This window comes from Aphelocoma coerulescens, chromosome 27, assembly GCF_041296385.1.
Source record: "Aphelocoma coerulescens isolate FSJ_1873_10779 chromosome 27, UR_Acoe_1.0, whole genome shotgun sequence".
NCBI lineage: Eukaryota > Metazoa > Chordata > Aves > Passeriformes > Corvidae > Aphelocoma > Aphelocoma coerulescens.
The window spans coordinates 4,968,690-4,989,122 of record NC_091040.1 but is presented as its reverse complement, the minus strand read 5'-3'; the positions used below and the strand labels follow the sequence as shown (position 1 = coordinate 4,989,122).

Genomic DNA, 20,433 nt, shown 5'->3' with positions numbered 1-20,433 from the left:
GGATGACACAGATCCAATCTGTGTTCGAATTTCTCTGACAGAGGCACCGAGCAGAGCTCAGGCCCATCTCTGCCAGCTCCCTGCAAAAGTGCCTCCCTCAGTGCTCCCTGGCTGTCCCCATCCTCTCTGAGCCTGTTCCCTCTCCTTGCAGGCTGCAAGCACGTGAAGGGCATCCTCCTGTACGGGCCCCCGGGCTGTGGGAAGACTCTGATGGCCCGGCAGATCGGGAAGATGCTCAATGCCAGGGAGCCAAAGGTGGTCAACGGGCCCGAAATCCTCAACAAATACGTGGGAGAGTCCGAGGCCAACATCCGGAAGCTGTTTGCTGATGCAGAGGAGGAGCAGAGGAGGGTAAGGACACACAGGAATGGGGGAGTGGTGGGAATGTGCCTGGGAGAGACTGGAAAGGGTCTGGAATCTGAAAGTTACTGCTCACATTAAAGGCAGAGTCAGTGCTTGGCTTTGGGTTATGGTTATTCCTGGGGAGCCGTGGAATATTGGTGTTGTACAGGCTCACACAATCTCAGTTGTGAAAACAGTCTTGGAGGCTGGAAAGGCAGCTGGGCTCCAGCCAGCTCTGCAGACAGGGACAGTGTGCTGGAATTCCATGCAGTTACTTGGGAGTAATACAGCAGTGCCCACCCTGCTTGCTTTGGGTCATGTGCTGTCACCTGCTCCAAAAGTCCTTAAAAGTCAGACTGTACAAATTTTGCTCTGTTTTTAGTTTCTTTTTTGTTTTTGGTGGGAGAGACATAATTGATCTGTTTGGATTTTTCTTACTAAATGAAGCTGGCATATAACATAGCACAAATTCCAAATCAGCTTTCAGGGTTTCAGGTGTTTGGGTTGCAGGCATATTGGTGTATTATAGCACTCAAAGTGTTATAATCAATGCATGGTTAATTTTTCTCAGTAGAAAACTAATGGATGAGAATAATGTCTTGGAACTAGAGATCTTTGAAAGTGGAAGTGGAGATAAAGGTTCTGGTTTTTTATCCATTGCTTTAGCTGGCTATCAAAACCCCAGTCTTGAGTTTCAATGTATAAGTACTTATTTCATGTGTGCTGTGGTAATTCTTCTCTGCTGTGGATCACTTGATCTTGACAGATTTTCTGGCAAAGAAAACAACATCAGGCTAAATACAGGGAAGTCTTTTAAGAAGTCATTAGCAAATGATCCCTTAATTCTATTCAGCTCACAAGATGCAGATTTTGGTGGTGGCTTGAAATAATTTCATTTCTTCAGCAGAAGGTTTATTAGTCAGTCAATCAGCTTTGTGGGGTAACACAGCCCCACGTGAGCAATCTCCTGCTCCCTGGTGGTTGCAGTACCTCTGGGAGCTGCTTTCCCTTGGCAATAACACACCTGTTAAAATACACTCGATATTGGCTGCAGGGGCTGGGCCTGATGACAGCTGGGAGATTAAAAAGGTCTCCGAAAGGTTGGCATTGTGCTGCCTGTGTCTGGGGCAGATTGCCAGGGCCAGCACATTCACCCAGTGATAACGTGGTCTGCACTGGCCACAAAAGATGTTTTAGAGGTGGAATTTGAAGGGAAAAAGCTTCATAATGCAGTCACAAAAAGTATCCTGTTCTCTTACCAGCTGCAACTGCCTCAGCCCTGAGTGAACCTGGAAATGGCAGTTCTGGGGCTCACTGGCATGGAGAGGCTGGGCTCCTAAAAAATATTAACAGCAAAGCTGCTCTGGCGAGCTGTGTATTTTCTAACTTCAGTGCAGCCTGGGGTATTCCCACCCTGGAGCATCCCTCCCTCCACAGAGAAGCCTTGTTCCCTGTCCCTGGAGAGCTTTTCAAGGTACCGAGTGCTGGGACCCTTTGAGCTGCGTGTTCTAGCTCTGGGCTTTGCTTTGCTTGCTCAGCCTCGTGCTCTTCCCCAGAACCTGTGTAGCTGCAAAGTCCTAAGTTTGGGCAGAGTCCTCCAAAGCCCCTGGTTTGGAGGTGGGCAGGATGTTCCCCTGGAAAGGAGTGAGATACACACACACACACACGTGTGATCCTGAGCACACAGGGAGTATCAGTGGTGTGTCTGTGTGGCTGAGCTTGGTGTGAGGTCACTGTTGATTCTGGATTGCTCTCAGCAGTCAGACCGGTGACATTCCTGACATGTCCTCTCTCCCACAGCTCGGAGCCAACAGTGGGGTGCACATCATCATTTTTGATGAGATTGATGCCATCTGCAAGCAGAGGGGCAGCATGGCCGGCAGCACCGGCGTGCACGACACCGTGGTGAACCAGCTGCTCTCCAAAATCGATGGCGTGGAGCAGCTCAACAACATCCTGGTCATCGGTAGGTGGGGCTGCCTTGCTCTGTCCTGGGGGCTGGGTGAACTCTGCTGGTGTTTTCCTCACTGCAGGTGAGCTGAGGTACCATTCCATAGGGAATGGCTGCTGTTGGAGCAGCATCAGCAGCAGGTTTAAAGGGACATGCTGCTGTGGTTGGCAGATACTTCTGCTTTCAGCAATTTCCTTTTTGATAAGGAGCATTTCAGAGTTAGAGAAAACCTGCAAGGACTGATAGAATTGAGGTATCAGCCTGTGGGGGAGTGGGGCTGCTCCAGCTGTGCTGTGTTGTCCTGCTGCAGGAGCCCTGCAGGTGCAGCACCAGACAGGTAGATACAGCCACAGGCACAGGTTTGATCCCTGTTGCCCTGACTCTCCCTCAGGGCATGGCTTTCCCAACATTCCAGAAGATGAGTATCTTCTGTCTGTTTTCTTGGGACTCTTGAGTATCTCCCTGGCTCTGTGGGCTGTATCAGGGGCTGGAAACCCACTCAGGAAGCTCAGATAACACTTGTTTTGTTTTAACTTTGACTTTAGGAATGACCAACAGACCTGACCTGATTGATGAGGCCCTGCTGAGGCCGGGGAGGCTGGAGGTGAAGATGGAGATTGGTAAGCACGCTGCAGATCCCAGTTCCTCAGCTCCATGAACCTACAGCAGCAAAACAAATACAGATCATAAATGTATAACTGTGAACAACCCCCAGGATGGCTCAGGTGCTGAACTTCATGCAGCTCCCTCCAGAATATAAATTAAATCAGACCAATAAAATACCACTTTGGACTTTTCTACTCTACTAAGCCTGATCTCAGTTTCTGCCCAGCAGAGTGGGCAGGGATGGGCAGGCTGGAGCCTGAATCTCTTGTGTGAAGGAAAGGAGGCAAATAATGGTACCAGGTCATTCCTGGGTGCAAATTGCAGGGAGGGCAGGCAAGAGCAGTGGGTGAGCTAAAAGTGGGCCAAGAGCTTGGTTTGCCATTTCATCTGGCAATGGAGAAGCAGCTCTCTGCCAGCAACTAGAAAGGGACCTTTGTAACTGTGCACATCTGCCTCACCCCGATGCAGGGTAAATTAGAGAATATCTGAGCAGGTAGGCTTTATTAAGAAATTAAGCCCAGATCATCTCAGATTCGTGAGAACAAATCACTGACTTTGCATTTGAGATCAGAATTTGGTCAGTGAAGATCATGGTGGAGCCTAAAGGGTGGCTGGCCTGGGGGCTCAATGCTGAGGTAACAATTCACTGAAGAAAGTTGGAATAGAGAACAGCCTGGGACTGGTGAAAAGCTCAGTGATCCTGCAATAAATTATCAGGTGACAGAGGGTGGATTCTCCTGGGAGCTGTGCATGGTTTAAAATGTCTTTTCACATCCCCTCAGCACAAACAGGAGTCAGTGCAAATATCAGATCCTTGGAGCAGAGGCTGGGGCAGCAGGCTGGAAGGAGCTGAGCACAGTGGGGCTTTGCCAGGATGATGTGCCAGACTGACAGGTTACACTTTGTTTTAAGACAAGAATTTCCTGTATCAGCCATTGTGTGTTTCAGAAGGGACTTGCTAAGGTGCAGGCTGGGAAAGGATCACCTCAGTCAGTCAAAGAAAAGACATATATGGGAATGATATGGGCCATGTGAAGAGGGAAGGCTCTGGATTTTGGGAGAGTAAACTTTCAGTTGATTCAGTAATTAGTGGATGTGACCCCCAGGGATAAAGGAGCAGAATGGATTTTACCAGGGCCTGTAGTGACAGGACAAGGAGCAGAGACTTTTAATGGACACAGGACAGGGTCAGATGGGATATAAGGAAGAAATCTGTTATGGAAAGGGTTGGTGGGGAGGCCCTGGCACAGGGTGCCCAGAGCAGCTGTGGCTGCCCCTGGATCCCTGGCAATGTCCAAGTCCAGGTTGGATGGGGCTTGGAGCACTCTGGGATGGTGGAAGGTGTCCCTGCCCATGACAGGGAGTGGAACTGGATGGGCTTTAAGGTCCCTTCCAACCGAAATCATTCCATGATAATTGCAAGGGGGGAGCTGGACTGAGGGATGCCAGGGGACTGCCCAGATTGTCATTGTGTAATGGGAATTCCTGGGGTGGAAGTCTGAGAGCAACTGACTTGGAAGAACCCTGAGGAAAGAAACTCAGCCTTGTGCTTTTCTCTCTGGTTTGGTTGTGACACTGCTCAGTTTAATGTTAATGAGTTGATGTAACTGAATGTTCTCAGTGAAAAGCATCATCAAATACCCTCACTGTAAGTGCAAAGTGCTGCTGTGAGAAGGGGCCTTGGCAGGAAGGGACGCTGAGGGGAGGCCCAGGGGATTTGCAGGGCTGTGCTGAGGGGGTTGGGTGTGCTCTGTTCCCCATCCCAGGCCTGCCGGATGAGAAGGGCCGGTTCCAGATCCTGCACATCCACACGGTGAGGATGAGGGAGCACCAGCTGCTCGCTGAGGACGTGGACATTGCAGAGCTGGCAGTGGAGACCAAAAACTTCAGTGGTGCTGAGCTGGAAGGTTTGGTTCGAGCTGCTCAGTCCACTGCCATGAACAGACACATTAAGGTCAGTCCTGTTGTCTCCTACTGGGGTAAAAAAGGGAAAATAATAACCTTTGGAATCTTGAATGTTTACTTCCAAATGGAAAGTGGCCTATCAGTGTAACTTAGATGAAATTCATGGGGGCATCACCTTTTCCCTGTGCTTTTCTTTTGTTCTGAATTCCCTCTTCCCTTTCCTGCTCTCCAAGTGCCTCTTGCACAGCTTGGTGGGCTGGAAGGAGATGATTTGTGAGGGTGTTTTGATAAAAACTGAAAGTCTTGAGCACAGTTTGTGCATTGGAGCCAGGAGACGAGGTGGGAATCAGAACAGGCAGTTATAGGGAGGGTCTGCTGGAGCCTGTGCAGCTCAGTGTGTTCATAAATGATCTGCAAGGAGGGGAGGTTACAATCTCAGAGCTGGTTTGGGGGCATAAAGACAAAGGTCACCAGTGGAGATCTGCAGGGGGCATTTGAAATGATGTGAGTGTGCAAGATGCCAGTGAATTTTAGGTGTCCACTGGGAGAGAGAATTCAAACAGGTAGAGGCAGGATGGGGCAATCTGACCATCACCTGGGGTCAAGTTCTTGGAGTTGGAGTGGTCTGGAAATCCCAGCTCAGTCCTTGTCAGTGAAAACAGCAAAATAACAAGGTTAGAATTTACCAGGAGAAATAAACAGCAAAAGTGGGGCTGTGATTCCGTCATGGATAAAATCCCTGGTGTACTTGGATCGTGCTAGAACCAGGGTATGGAATGGCAGCAGGGGGGTCCGAGGTACACAGGAGGGTTTTCTTTGAAACAATGGTTAAACTGGGATTCCTCAGCCTGAAGAAAGCATGGTGAAGGGTTATGAAAAGTGTGAGTGTGCTGGGATCAGGGAATGGGGATGGCTGTCACTGTTTCCTAATGGAAGAATCCAGAACAGCAGAGGAGATGTGCTTGGTGTGGAGAAGTGTTTCAGCCATGGAAGGAATCCTTGCTTCCAAATCTTGGTTGGGTTCAGAGGGGTTTGTACAAAGCCTTCCATTGCAAATAAGTGCTTACGTGGTGATCACCCCATGTCCACTGATTTGGGCAGCATTCCCAGCTCCCTCTGTTCTCCAGGAACATTTCCTTGCCTTCCCAGCCCCGCTGGCTAGGGGGGTCAGTGTGTCCTCAGGAGGGAGTTCAGGGCCCCGAAATGTCAGGGGGTGTGAAGGCAGATGCAAAGCTCAGTATTCAGTGGTGTTGAAATACAAGATGATGAGGTGGTGAGGAAGGAGCCTGAGGCACAGCCCCTGCTCCCCTGGCCAGGACTGGGGGCAGCTCCTGCAGGGAAAAGCCCTGGACATCAATCCCACAGCACAGGGACTGTAAAAATCTGCTCAGCCTCGAATGTGAGGAGAGCAAATCACACTTCCATTTAAGTGAGAAATCATTTGCTGCTTAGACATTTGTATCTCCTGGGAGTGCTCTTTCTAAAGGAAAAATTACTCTTTCTGCTAATTAATCTTGTATAACCATAATACTTGACAAGTTATTGTTTCATATAGCAAAAAACCACAAACATCATCACTTCCTCATTTTCTTGTGCTCTGTCTAAAAAAGAAATAATCAGCACCTCTGGAAGTATTTGCATCTCTTTGCAGGCAAAACATTTTCCTTAAATAATTAATTTTGCTTATAGTTGATGTTTTCCCAGTGCTTGAGTTTTGGGTGAATTTGGGGAGCGTTGTCGTTTTGATCTATTCCCTGTTGTGCCAGGAGGTCACGTGGGAAAAGGGGAGATGGCAATGTGCAAATGTGGGAGAGCAGTCCCCTCCTCTGGGGTGGTTTGTGATCCACAGCTCAGTGATATATGGATGTGCTTTCCACATGGGAAGTGGCCACGCATTGTTTTGCTTTTCAGACACTTTGACTTGGTAATTTTGGGTAATATTCTTTATTCTGCAGTTGTTTTCAGCCAAACTATGCAGTAAAGTACTTTATTCTTTCTTCCAAGTACTGAAAATTTAAAATATACATCATAGGCCTGACCTAGTTTTCAGAAGCACCTGTGAGAAGCAAGAGCACGAATAGAAAATGAAGGGGCATTGTCTTCTGAGTCGTTAAAACTCTTGTGATTATCTCTCAAAGTGTGTGCCTGAAAAATTAAAACATGAACTCATTAAAGGCTGGGGAGGTAAGAGCCCCCTGGTTTTGAGTGTAAACACAACTTCAGGAGTATATGAAGTGTTTCAGGTACCTTCACCTGCCTCTGCAGGTAGAAAGCTGGTCACCTGTACTAAAGATCCCCTCAGTTGTGTATTTGGCATCTGTGTTTCTGCTTGGTGGGTGTTTTTGGGAGAAGGAGCTCTCATTTCAGCCATGCTCTGGCTGTAGGTGTGTGCTTGGCACAGGAGGATTGGCCAGGCTGGGTTCCTGTGGTTGCTGTTTAGTGGCTGCATTTGCTGCTCCTCAAGACAAGCACCATGTCACTGTTTTTATTATTTTTCCTTCCCATGCTCAGGTGCACTCTGTTCTTGCAGGTCATCCTGTGGGAGGGGAAGGGCTGAGACACATCTTTGAGGGTTAAAAGTAGTTGATTTGTCTTAGTTCCCAGCTCCAAAGGGTACCTATGTGATCCCAGTAAGTTCTAGAAATTTAAACTGGGTTGAGATCAATCCCACACTGGCACGGGTCTGAACCTCGCTGACACTTGGTTTGCAGCACAGCAGCAGCAGCAAGGATGGGCCAGAGCTTCAGTCCTGTTCTGAGCTGGGGTGGCTTTTCTGAAATGGGGGTCACAGACATCCTCTGCACTTCAGCATCCCCCAGTGGGGTGGGACAGCTGTCCTGAATGGCTCTGTGGGGCTGGGATGTGGCCATGGCTCTTGGAGGTGGGGATGGCTCCAGTGGTACCCAGCAAATGCCCTGGCAAGAGCATTTTTCTTCCTGCCACAGGCCAGCCACAGGCCTGGGGGCTGTGGAGGGAAGGTGGGGAGGAGCTGTGTGGGACTGTTGGACCTCAGTGTCTTTTATTGCCTTTCTAGGCCAGCAACAAAGTGGAGGTGGACATGGAGAAGGCAGAGAGCCTGCGTGTGACCAGAGGAGACTTCTTTGCGTCCTTGGAGAACGATATCAAACCAGTAAGTGGGCACTGTGGGACTCCAGGAACAGCCACCCAGTGCAGCCCACGATGGGGGCGAGCAGCTTCCTGCTGGGATCACACAGCAGTGGTGCCCCATGGGCTGACATGTCCTGTGCTGTGAAAGTGGGGAGCTCTGAGCTCTGTGTGTGCCTGTGGCTGCCTGGAGAGTCACAAAGAGAACTAGAACAGGTAAAGAACAGATGGAGGTTTCTTCCCCTTGTCACGTCTCTCCCTTGTAGGCCACTTCAGTGCCTGGGTGACAGCTTTACCATGGGCTGTAGGAGGAGGTTTAAGCCTCATTTTTGAGAATTGTCTCCACTCCACAGTGTGGAGTCAGAACCCACTGGCAACTTGCACTGACTAGAACTGGTTATGAGGGCGTATGAAAAGATGTTTCTGAATGTGCCTGGTCTCCACCTATGTTCAGCCCTCTGAGCTGGAATGCTGTGAGTCACCAGGGGGTGTGACTGTCTCACTCCAGCATCTTCCAGAGCGTGGCTCCTGGTCATTTCTGTTTAATTGTTTCATGGTTTTTCTGATGGGATAAAAAATCTTTTGGTAAAAGAAGTTTTCCTTCTTTTCTACAGGCATTTGGAACCAACCAGGAAGACTATGCCAGCTACATCATGAATGGGATCATTAAGTGGGGAGACCCAGTAACGAGGGTGTTGGATGATGGGGAGCTGCTGGTTCAGCAGACCAAGAACAGCGACCGCACTCCCCTGGTCAGCGTCCTGCTGGAAGGTACAGCTCAGGGAAAACACGTGGGAAATCCCCTTCTGGAGACTGCTCCTGGCAGCTGCCCACCTGCTCACCTCTGACATCCTGCACCTGTAGGAAATACGTGGGGGGAGAGCTGGAATTGGGCTCTTTCAGTTTGCTTGGGTGAAATTGCTTTGGATATTAACTGCCTCCTCAGCCAGAGGGAATCCTGTGCTTGGAACAAGGGAGAAGGGAATGTACCTAGTTAATAACCAAAATGTACCAGTTAATAACCTGAATTTGGCTGGTTTATAGTGGAGATGGCTCTAGCTGAGTCAGTTGTCTAAATGCTTCTTGAAGTCACTGGGGAGCTCATCAGTGCAACTAGCTGAGTTCAAACAGCCACATTCAGGTGTCTCTGTCAGGGAAAGGTGGATTTCCCTCTCTTCAGACTGCTACTGACTGAGGAGAGTTTCCAGATATTGGAAACTGGTTCCAGTATCTGCATTACAGGTATTGGAGTGGAATTTGTTATATTGGAGTGGAATTTGTTATTTATGTCTTCCCTTTTTCTTTTCCCAAAGTTAAAGATGGGTTACCACTATTGCTTGTGGTCTGTAGCTTTGGATTTAACCCTGAATAATTCTGTGTTAGTGCCCAGCAGTTCCTTCTGTCCCTCCAGACTGATTCATGTTGGGTGCATGGATTCAGGTGTGTCTTGGTCTCTGAATTATCCTGGTGTGAATTCAGGCCAATAGCAAATTGTCTTTGCCAGTGTTTCCCTGGTGTTCCTGCTGCTGACTTGTTTGCCAGGGTACCAGCAGAGATCATTCTGAGATGGGACATAAGCTCAAGAAATTTATCCAAAACACAAACTCACACATTTTGGTGTAGTGGCTGCTCCTACAGAGTGTGTAATGTCCTCTTTTGTGTCATGGCAAATCATTCTGCATGTGCTCAAGTAGTTCCATCAATTGCCTTCATGTGGAGGATTGGGTTGCACCAGGAGTTAGTGTGTTCCTTCTGCAGGCTCATTTCACACTGCAGATACCTCTGGATGGAATTCTAAACATACCTCAGTATCCACACAGAGCATTGTCAGAGCTGTTTTCTCCCTTGTTTATTCCTTGTTTGTCCTTTGCTCCAGGTCCCCCCCACAGTGGGAAGACTGCTTTAGCAGCAAAAATAGCTGAAGAATCCAACTTCCCCTTTATCAAGATCTGTTCTCCTGATAAGATGATTGGGTTTTCTGAAACAGCCAAGTGCCAGGCCATGAAGAAGGTACGTGTGTGTCCTCCCCTTTGCCTGGTGACAGCCCAGTTCTGAGTTCTCCTGTGGAGGGAAAGGTGAATTACCCTTGGGATGGTGGTTTCTGCTCTCTCTAGGTCTGGAATTCCCGCATATATTCGTTTATAAAGTTGAGTATATCACAGAATTGTAGAATGGTTTGGGTTGGAAGGGACCTTAAAGCCCATCCAGTGCCACCCCTGCTATGGCAGGGACACCTCCCACTGTCCAGGGTGCTCCAGGCCCCATCCAACCTGGCCTTGGGCACTTCCAGGGCTGGGGCAGCCACAGCTGCTCTGGGCAGCCTGTGCCAGGGCCTGCCCACCCTCACAGGGAGGAATTCCTTCCTAATATCCCATCTAACCCTGCCCCCTGTCAGTTTGAAGCCATTCCCTCCTGTCCTGTCACTCCAGACTCTTGTCACAGTGTTTTTGTGGCACTGGCACTGAGGGACTCCATCCCGGCTGGGTCTGGTGTGTGATCCTGGCAAACAGTGGGGCAGAGCAGAGCTGGGATGAGCAGGGCTGGAGCTCTGCCTGTGAAGGTGGAGGCAAGAAGGGCTTAGGGCTGCCCTTGGGGAGAACAGATCCTGCCTGAGTGGGACTAGGACCAGTTCTGAGGTGGGGTCTTTGGCTAAACAAGAGCTTTAACAACATGGGGAGCCGAGGAATGTGAATGAGTTGAACATTTTCATTTCCTGAAGCAGCCCAGCTCTTACTCTTCAGGGTGAATGGTACTGAATGGAGCATGGGAGGGGATGTTACTCTGATCAGCTTGGTGCAGGGTTGTAGAGTTTCTAAGGGAGGGAGGGTGCTTAGGAGAAGCAATGTGCTCGTGACTGGGGGTCCAGTTTGTGGCTTGGATTCCAAAAGGAGCCTTTTGGATTCACTGGAATCAGGGCTTGCTGGTGGCAGGGGCACCACTGCTCACACCCAGAGCTGTGCAGGATGCTTAGCTGATCCAGGAATGGTGACTGGAGCCGAGATCCAGACCTGAGTCAGTCCCTTCTCCCTGCAGGGTGCTGTTCTGGACAGTACCCAGTACCCAGCCTGAGGAGAAAAGCTCACAGCTGTGTTATAGTTGTGGAGGTTCCCTCTCTGTGTGTGTGTCACATTCTCAGTGTTGCCCCAGCTCCAAAAACAAAGGAATGGTACTGGTTTGTCCCTGGCTTACAGTCAACCTCAGGGCAGCTGTTTGTTGCTAAAGGTGGGGGGGTAAATGAACAAATAAACTGAGTTTGTGGAGATGGCAGTGTTTTATTGCCTGCAGGGAGCCTGATCTCTCAGTACCTACCCGTTTCATTCTCAGTTTATTCCTCTCAGTGCTGCTGTGTTCAGCTGAACCCACATCAGCAGGCCCAGCTGTGGCTGTTGTAGTCCTGTGGCTGAGGTTTAATCCTGAGATATTTCGCTGTTTTTCAGATCTTTGATGATGCCTACAAGTCCCAGCTCAGCTGTGTTGTCGTGGACGACATCGAGCGACTTTTAGGTGAGTCAGGAAGAGGGAGAGCTGTGCTGGCTGCTGCAGAAATATTGATGTATTTGCAATGCTGAAACATTGCAAACTGGAAATTATCTGGACCCATTTACTTCAGGAGCATTGAGCTGGTTTGGATACAGTGAAATGGCTTAAGTATGCATCTGCTCCATAGGTGTTAAAATGCTTTTTCCCTTTCAGATTATGTCCCAATTGGACCTCGGTTCTCCAATCTGGTCTTGCAAGCCCTTCTGGTGCTGCTGAAGAAAGCTCCCCCTCAGGTAAGGCAGAGATGCCCTGTTCCTGCAGGAATTGGGACAGTGGGAGCTTTGTGTCTGGCTGAGAGCTGCCAGGGGTATCGATGCTTTTGTCTGAGTCAGCCACGTTAATCCCAGCCTGCTGCTCTTCATTCACTTGGACATTTCTGGGATAACCACAAGGGATTCAACTTGAAATATCTAATTACTGGGGGCTGAATCTTCTGCAGTTAGTCCTAAAAATACTGACTAAGGAAACCAGTTTACCCTTCACCATGTAAAGCTGAATTGTGCCAGCTTCCTGCCCTCTGAGGAGCTGTTCAGGCCAGATCCACCCCTGGCTCAGCCACGTGCTCCCTCTCTATTTATAAATCAATTTCTGTGTAATCTGTGATTGTGGCTGTCAGGGGTTTAATTTGTTCTTGACTTGAAATGATCAGGTGTTAATTACAGTGACTGAGGGAAGCTTAAGATCTTGCCTCTCGTGCTGATCCTGTCTGTTTGCACTTTGTGGCTCGATGAGATTTAAGAACATCACAAGTGCTGAGGGTTCTGCAGCTCGTGCTGAGTGAGACAGGCAGGCAGGGACTCCTTTCTTGTTTGGCATTTTCCTGTCGTTCACTGCGTTTCTGCTCCGTGTGTGAGAGTATCTGCATGAATAAATAACATCATAACAGGAACACCTTGAAAGTTGGTGTCAGGAAAAAGCAGAGAAGCACAGTCTGGGCAGAGTCAGTTTTTTGTCACGTTTAATATCCTGGCCCAGGAGTGTGTGCGTGAGTGTTGTTTTCATTAGAGAATTTGGTGAAAAGACCTTTCAAATCCAGGACTTTGAACTAAATTGCAATGCTACAGGCCCTGAGTTCCCCGTGTGACTGTCAGCCTGGAGAACAAAGATTTTCCCAGTGAGCTTTCTAGGCCACGTGAAGTCTGTAACACAACAGCATCCAAGTTTTATCACATGCTTGGAACACAACAGCTCCTGTGTGGAGCAGCCCAGCCATTCCTGGTCACATCATCTCCTGGAATCACTGACCTATTGCAGGCTGCTCCACACTGCCAGGACATGGTTGTTCCCATAAATCAGTAGGGAAAATAGAACTCGATTTGGTTCGGCTTTCAAAGGAACTTAAAGTGTTAAATTGTCCATTTGCCCATTGCATCCTGAATGTGGGCTGCTGCTGGGCTGCCCTTTGGGTGGCACCTGGGGCTCCCAAGAGCAGGACACAGGCTGGAGCTCACAGATACTTGCCAAGTTTGTGCTTGTTGCAGAGATTTGTACTCAGCAGGGTTTGAAATGCCCTGGGGGCTGGGAGACTCTGGCTTGACAGCCAATATTATGGTGACTTAAGCCATAAATTGTTGGAGGGTAGAGAGTGAGTTTGCTGAGGAAATGTCACTGGTTGATTGATCATGTGGGGGTTTTTTCTTTTTTTTTCCTAAGTGTCCACTGTTGGCTGTGTGGGAATCAGGACGTGGGGTGAGCTGGGCCCTTTGGGCTGCCCTGCTGTGGTAGTTCTGGGGACAGGGTTCTTCCTGGTGTGTTTGTGGTGAGTTCCCTGGGATAGCCATGGCATGTGGGGATCTTTTGCATTTAAAAAACCAAAGCTGTGTGTAAGAAGTAGAGTTGTGCAGGAAAAGGCCTTTTCTGCTGTGACTGTTTACTGTGAAAAAGGTTGGATTTGGGCACGGAGACTTGGGGTTTTTGAACTCAAGTGAGGAACCCACAATGGGGATAATCCTGAGGGTTAATCAACACCTTCTGAGTTCCCTCTGAGATTACAAATTCCCTTGAGGAGCAGTTTCTTTGGAAGGAATGGTTGATCTCATGGGGTTGCTGTGATTTGAGGTGCAGATACAGGCCCTAAATGCATGAGCAGCATCAGTGGCACTGACCTGCTCCATGGGATCAAAGCACCATGGAGTTCTGTGGGACTGGGATCATGGTTTAGCATCATTCCTTGTGAAAATGGGATGTCCTGGGACATCCCTGTGCTGAGAGGAGTTCTTGGCAGGATGCTGGGGAGACAGTACCTGTTCCCCTTTGCTTCAGCGTTTCACTCGTGGGGGCCCTGAAATACTGAGCTGATTTCAAAGAATCATGGAATGGTTTGGGTTGGAAGGGACCTTAAAGCCTATCTCATTCCACCCCCTGCCATGGGCAGGGACACCTTCCACTCTCCCAGGTTGCTCCAAACCCTGTCCAACCTGGCCTTGGACACTTCCAGGGATCCAGGGGCAGCCACAGCTTCTCTGGGCATCCTGTGCCAGGGCCTCCCCACCTTCACAGGGAAGAACTTCCTCACAATATCCCATCTGTCCCTGCCCTCTGGCAGTGGGAAGCCATTCCCCCTTGTCCTGTCACTGTATTATCCCCTTGTCCCAAGGCCCTCTCCAGCTCCCTTGGAGACTGGCAGGGCTCAGGGCAGGGAATGACGGAGCAGTGGGAGCAGGGGGCGGATGCAGCGCGGCCGCTCCCATTGCTGTGGCCCAGATTATGAATTCCCTGGGGTGTCACATCACTTGCAGGGATATTCTTGATGTGCAAGCAGCTTCCTGCAGTCACTGTAGGCTCCGTGTGGAAGAGAAGCGTTTCTGGGATGAAATGTTATTAATTATGCATCGAGGTGCATGTCTCTGTTGAATTGGTAGAGGGAAGCTGCCTCCCAGGCTCCCCTCTTCCGAGGGAGGCTGGCTTATTGGAACGTGGTGTGGGAAGGACAAACACTTGAAGGTTCTGGTTTTCTTTTGAGAGTAAACACTTTAGACTTTAAATAAACTAGAAACCTCTCTGAGCTCGCTTTAAATTGCCAGTCACAGCTCCTGCTTGTGGTTCCACTCAGCAGTGTTAAATAGTGCTATCTGTTACTGTTGCTTCCAGAGGACTGAAAACCATTGCATTTTGTTCAGCATCTTTTTTTTTTTTTTTAAACCAATTAAAAATCTTTTCTGAAATGCCTTGAAGAGAAGAAAATAAACCATGTTCTCTTGGGTCTTTAATTCAATCAAGTTTGCCTGTGTTGTGCAGGAGCAGGGACTGGGGGATGGAAAGGCTGAAAAGGGCTGTCTCAGCAGGGAGCCGAGCAGGAGAAAAGGACTTCCCTGAGAACTGAGCAGCAGCAGCTCCCAAAGCCGGGGCTGCTTCATCTACATGCAGAGTCACACAGGGCCTGGAGGCGCTCCCCAGCCCCACGGAGGTTCACACGTGCTTCCCTGCTGCTTCCCAACAATCGGCCGGGCGGGAGGGACCCTCAGCATCCCCACGTGGAGCCAGAGCGGGGCATGGGCTGGGCAGGGTCAGGGAATGTCTGCCTGAGCAAGGTGCTCTCCAAGGGACACCCACTCCTGGGGCTGCCCTTCCACGGCTCCCAGAGCCTCCAGCCCCACTTTCAAAGGGAGATTCACGCCTGGGGCTGCCCTTCCACTGCTCCCAGAGCCCCCAGCCCCTTTTCTCACTGGGATACCCACTCCTGGGGATGCCCTTCCACTGCTCCCAGAGCCCCCAGCCCCTTTTCTCACTGGGACGCTGGAGGCTTTTGCCAATTGATGAAAGTTAAGGGGGAATAATCTTGTTTGATATAATCCTGGATGCATTCCTGATTCCACATCCCTTGGTGTGAACTGGAAGCAATGCCAGTCACCAGTGTTGCTACCTCTGTGGGCATAAACCTGGGGAACTGTGTTTCTCCCTTCACATATGAGGAATTCCCAAGTCCCCAAACACAAGGATAAAGGTGTCCAAGGGTCCTGAGCCCAGTGAGCAGCTGGTGAGTGACAGAGGCACCTCAGTGTCACCAGTGCCTGGCTCCAGCAGAGCTCAGGCTCCCCTTGCCTGGGGCTGGCTGGATTTGCTGAAATTCCGTAATTGGAGACTCCACTGACGTGTTGAGGCTCCAGTTGCTCACAGCAGAGTCTGTAACTGTGGCATGTTCTAGTTCCCCCTGGGCAGTGATGTGGTGCCTGCTGTGGCAGAGGAATCCATCCTGGCACTGGAAAATTTGCTTGGTTCAAACGGCTTCTTCAAGTCCCACAGTTCTGTGCATGGCAACATCCTTCAGTCGGGTAAAATCCCTGCAGCAGAGGGGTCAGCTCTGGGGTCATCCCTCTTCTAGAAGGCAGCAGGGCAGGACACACACCTCTGTACTGTCCCTCTGTCAGCACAGAGGGATCTTGGGCTCCAAATTGGGGCACTTTGCCTAAAAATGGACAGGATGAATCCAGGCTGAGGCTGTGCCTGTGTCTTATCTCTGGTGATGGAAGAACTGGATTGGAACTGCCCTGGTCGTGCATCTGACACCAAATGATCTTAGGGTGTTCCTCCTTCCTTGGTAATGTACTCACATGTTCTGCCTGATTTTTGGAAGTTCAGCTTGAATCCTGAGTTTCTATGGGCTGACCACATGGCTCGTTGCCTTCACTGTGACTGCTGTAGAAATTAAGGATCAAAAAAGTGCATTTTTCTGAAAATTTGGCCGCTTCAGCAGTACCTGGAACCCTGTGCCGTGTGCTCTGGGATGACCCTGCTGGAGCAGGGAGTTGCACCGTGGCCCCTTCCAGCCTGAGCCATTCTGGGATCCTGTGACAAGAACAAATCCCAGGATCTCCTGTGGTGTGTGTCAGTGCAGAGGAGCTGGGTGAGGGCAGCTCTTCCAGTTTGCCTTGATGGTGTTTCCTGGGGCAAACAGTGCTGCCCTGGGGGTTCCCATTTGTTTGTTGAGTTGCCTGAAAGTTTGAGGAGCTCGAGGGACTCCTGCCCTGTCAGTGCTGGGGGGGACACAGTGGCTGCTTTCCAGGGGTCAGGTTTAAAGGCAGGGAGTTGAAGGCATGGCTTCTTCTAAGGAAAGCAGGGAAAAATTAGGATCTTTTGGGTGGAGCTGTTAAAAATTTGAAGCACTTTTACAGAGTAGCCATCTGTTCTGAGGAGCTCCCAACCACGTCAGTGGTTCAGGGACCTGGGAATAGATTTTAACAGAGATATCTAAAAATTGCTGATGGATCTGCCCTCTGGGAACTCATCCTGGTGCTTTTCAACCTTGTTAAGCCTTTCCTTTCTTAGCGCTGTGTTTGCCTGAGTCCAGCCGAGCTGCTGGTGAGAGCAAACCCCCTTTAGTTGAGTTTATCTGATGTTTGATAATTCCATCTTGTGCTCCCTGGTTTCTGTAATGACAAGCAGCAGTTTTCCCCCTCATCTCCTCTACGCCACCTATGATTTTACAAACCTCTCTGTTTTTTACCAAGGATCTATTTAGGGAAGTTATTCCATGTTTCTGACCATCCCCAGTGCTTTCTCTGACTTCTCCAACTAAACAGAATCATAGAATCATGGAATGGTTTGGGTTGGAAGGGACCTTAAAGCCCACCCAGTGCCACCCCTGCCATGGGCAGGGACACCTCCCACTGTCCCTGGTTGCTCCAAGCCCCGTCCAACCTGGCCTTGGACACTTCCAGGGCTGGGGCAGCCACAGCTGCTCTGGGCACCCTGTGCCAGGGCCTCCCCGCCCTCACAGGGAGGAATTCCTTCTTAATACCCAAACTAACCCTCCCCTCTGGCAGTGTGAATCCATTACCCCTTGTCCCAAGTCCCTCCCCAGCTCTCCTGGAGAGAGCACTGGAAAGGGCTCTAAGGTTTCCCCAGACTCTCCTCTTCTCCAGGCTGGACACCACCAGCTCAGAAATGATGGATTTGGAGTTACATTTGAAACAGGAAGGAGCTCCTGGGTTCACGTGGCAGAATGATGATCCTGTTTTGCTCTTTTCCCATTCCAAAGCTGTCCCAGTGGTCGCACACTGAGTGAGATTGAGCTGGTGTTCCCACAGAATTCCCACAGGGACCGGTGCCAGTGGTTTTCCTCAGTGGTCACAGGGCTTTGGAGCCATTTCTGTGTGTGCAGCAATCGCCCACTGCCCTGATGAGCAGCGGGTTTGGGTCCAGCTGACTCACTGTGGCACTGGGGGAGTTTGCCACGACTGACCTGGTCCTTTAGGGAATGTTTGCTGGATGAGTCCACAGCGTGGGCAGCTTTCCTGGGAGGAGGAATGTGTCATCTGGACTCTAATAACTGAGAAGGAAAGGCTGAGAGCAAGATCAGTTGTGGACACCTGAAGTACCAGGAGGTAAAACTCCCCTCACTGGTGACATTCCTGTGCTGCCTGTGTCCTTTCCTGATGAAACTCCAAGCTAGATTCCATTTTTATTGTAATCAGGCACAGACTTCATAATGTACGAGGGCAGCATCCCTCAAGCAGCCACTCTGAGGCAGTTATCCCCTTGATTGATGCCTGATCAGCGTGCCAGGCACTGTACACATGCTGGGAGCTATATTTGGGGAACAGACACTGCTTGGGTGCAGCTGAGCAGTTTTTTCCCTCTAAAATGCTCATAGTTCATGGGAAACTGTTATTAACACAGCCCCTTGCCCAAGCTGTTCAGGATTTTGAGAGTTCCATGCAGTAATGAACATGTTTTTAGGAGAATCACTTGTGAAGCAGATGGGTCTGGGTGGTACAGCACTTGCAGGAGGGGTTGTTCTGTGTTTTAGAGGTCTCAGTTCTGGTCAGGGGTTTGTCCTTGGCTTCCTCTGTGCTGTGGTGCCTCCTGAGCTGCAGACAGGGATTCACGCAGGAGGGGCAGCACAGTGTGGCACCCGTGACCTGGGACACGCTCTGCTTCTGCCTGCCAGATGTTCCTTTTGCTCTCTTGGGCTAAAGCCAAACTTGGAGTGAGCACTTGAGCTCATTCCGAGTTCAGGATCTTTCTCAGTGTCCAGCACCTGGAGCAGGAGCAGAATCTATTCAGTGAGTGCAGGGGAGGATCAGAGCCCGTGAAGAGGCACTGTCTGCATCAAAGATGTGTTTAAACAGGTTTTCATCCTCTGTCAAGGGAATGCAAAGCAGTTACAGGATTCATTCTGAGAATCATTTTTAGGGTTTTGTTCTGTTTCTACAATGATGAAGTTTTGCGTCATGAAGTTGAAATACAGAACTTGCCCAGAATCACAGAATATCCTGAGTGGGAAGGGACCCCCAAGGACCATCAAATCCAGCTCCTGGCCCTGCACAAACACCCCAACAATCCCACCGTGTGCCTGGGAGTGTTGTCCAAACTCTCCTGGAGCTCTGGCAGCCTTGGGGCCATGCCCGTTCCCTGGGGAGCCTGGGCAGTGCCCAGCACCCTCTAGGTGGGACCTGGAAATTCACTTCACTCTTGGAGCCTCAGCCAAACTTCTTGTACAGCAAAAGAGGAGGGTCCTTGGCCAGCCAGGCCTCTCCCAGCCCATGGGCTCCCTGTGTACTGGGACAGAAGAGGGACTGGTAATCCTGCCTGATAATCCCAGCAGCTCCTTCCATCAGCTGGTGTTGATCAGTGTCCAAACCCCTCACAGGGAAATTCAAACAGCAGTGGAAAGGGTTCTGCAAGGTGAACAAACAGCAGTGGATTTGCATTTGCAGCTGATGTTTTCCACAACTTGCTCTATTATTCATAAGCCCTGTTACTGCCTGGGCTGACTCGGGGTTGGTCTGGGCACTCTGGATTGGGAATTGGAGGCTGCTGGAGTGGGGCTGTCCTGTACAGCTGAAGGGGGAACTCAGGGACTCACAGCAGCCTCTGCTCAAAAGCCTGAGCTGGAAATCCACTGTGCAGGAGCAGGGAATTCACTGTACCCACAGGTTCCTAAAGACAGTCTGCTCCCCCGAGAAGTCATTTGTAATTCAGCTTTTGGGAGTGGGAGTTTGCTCAGGCTTTTAAATTTAATGAGGATCCAGCTATTTATGATGCTGGGTTCAGAAGGAGCTGTGAGTGTGGTGGGGCTTTGTGCACCACAATTCTTGGACCCTGTTGGTGGCATCGCTCCGAGATCTGATCCTGGTCTCCTGTGGCTGCTGTTGGCTACTTCAATTACTGACAGATTTAATCCTATTAATTTTGTTTGAAGTGGCTTTTAAAATGTCCATTTCCCACTTACCATTTGTAGCTGGCTGAACCTTCCCCAGGCTGGTTCTCTCCAGTTTTTCCTTTCCTGACTCTCGCTCCTTTGCCTGGACAGGGCCGCAAGCTCCTGATCATCGGCACCACGAGCCGCAAAGATGTCCTGCAGGAGATGGAGATGCTGAATGCCTTCAGCACCACCATCCATGTGCCCAACATTGCCACAAAGGAGCAGCTCATGGAGGCTTTAGAGGTGAGGAAAAGTTCAAGGATGACAGAAGACTCAAAATTTGCTGGAAATGAGGGGTTTGGCAGTAGCTGTGTCTGGTAACAGCATCCCACTTGACATCATGTCATAACAAAGCAGTTCTGAGGCTTTTCAATTTGCTTTTTCATGAATTAAATTAAGGCAAAATTAGAGAACTGGAGGTCTGGGGAAAGGTTTGTGGTATGGATTGGAACATTCCAAGGGCATGGAAGTGGGTAGTGAATATAATTGGGACACTTAAACTGAATTTGCCCGGAGGGTGCCGAGCTCTGGTGAATTGGAACAGCATCAGCCAACGGTGTTTGGTGCTGAGGAATTATAAGTTCCTTATAAATTCCTGCCTTTAGTGTCTCCTGATTCTGTGCCTCAGTGGGAATTGTAGTGAGAACTGAAGGCTGTTAACACAAACTGAACAGGCAAATCTGTGGTGCCATAGGTAAACTTGTCCCAGTGATGGTGTCACCAAAGCCTGAGAGACACAGACACTCCTGCAGCAGGTTTGGAAACTTCCCGTGGCTTGAGCCATTGTTTTGTTGCAGACCCTGATCTGGAGAAAACCTGGAGTACAGCATAAAAGCAC

The 20,433-nt window shown here is 49.9% G+C and overlaps 1 protein-coding gene across 4 annotated transcripts in view; it reads left to right on the top strand.

The window, feature by feature from the left end:
- Positions 1-20,433, top strand: part of NSF (N-ethylmaleimide sensitive factor, vesicle fusing ATPase) — a 74,669-nt gene that overhangs the window by 44,912 nt on the left and 9,324 nt on the right. For all 4 annotated transcript variants that reach the window (XM_068996431.1, XM_068996429.1, XM_068996430.1 and 1 more), the window contains 10 exons: positions 152-351; positions 2,143-2,308; positions 2,839-2,913; positions 4,666-4,853; positions 7,839-7,934; positions 8,524-8,680; positions 9,786-9,919; positions 11,347-11,413; positions 11,603-11,682; positions 19,704-19,838. In XM_068996431.1, the coding sequence (XP_068852532.1) occupies positions 152-351; positions 2,143-2,308; positions 2,839-2,913; positions 4,666-4,853; positions 7,839-7,934; positions 8,524-8,680; positions 9,786-9,919; positions 11,347-11,413; positions 11,603-11,682; positions 19,704-19,838 (1,298 nt within the window). The remainder of the gene's footprint in view (positions 1-151; positions 352-2,142; positions 2,309-2,838; positions 2,914-4,665; positions 4,854-7,838; positions 7,935-8,523; positions 8,681-9,785; positions 9,920-11,346; positions 11,414-11,602; positions 11,683-19,703; positions 19,839-20,433) is intronic.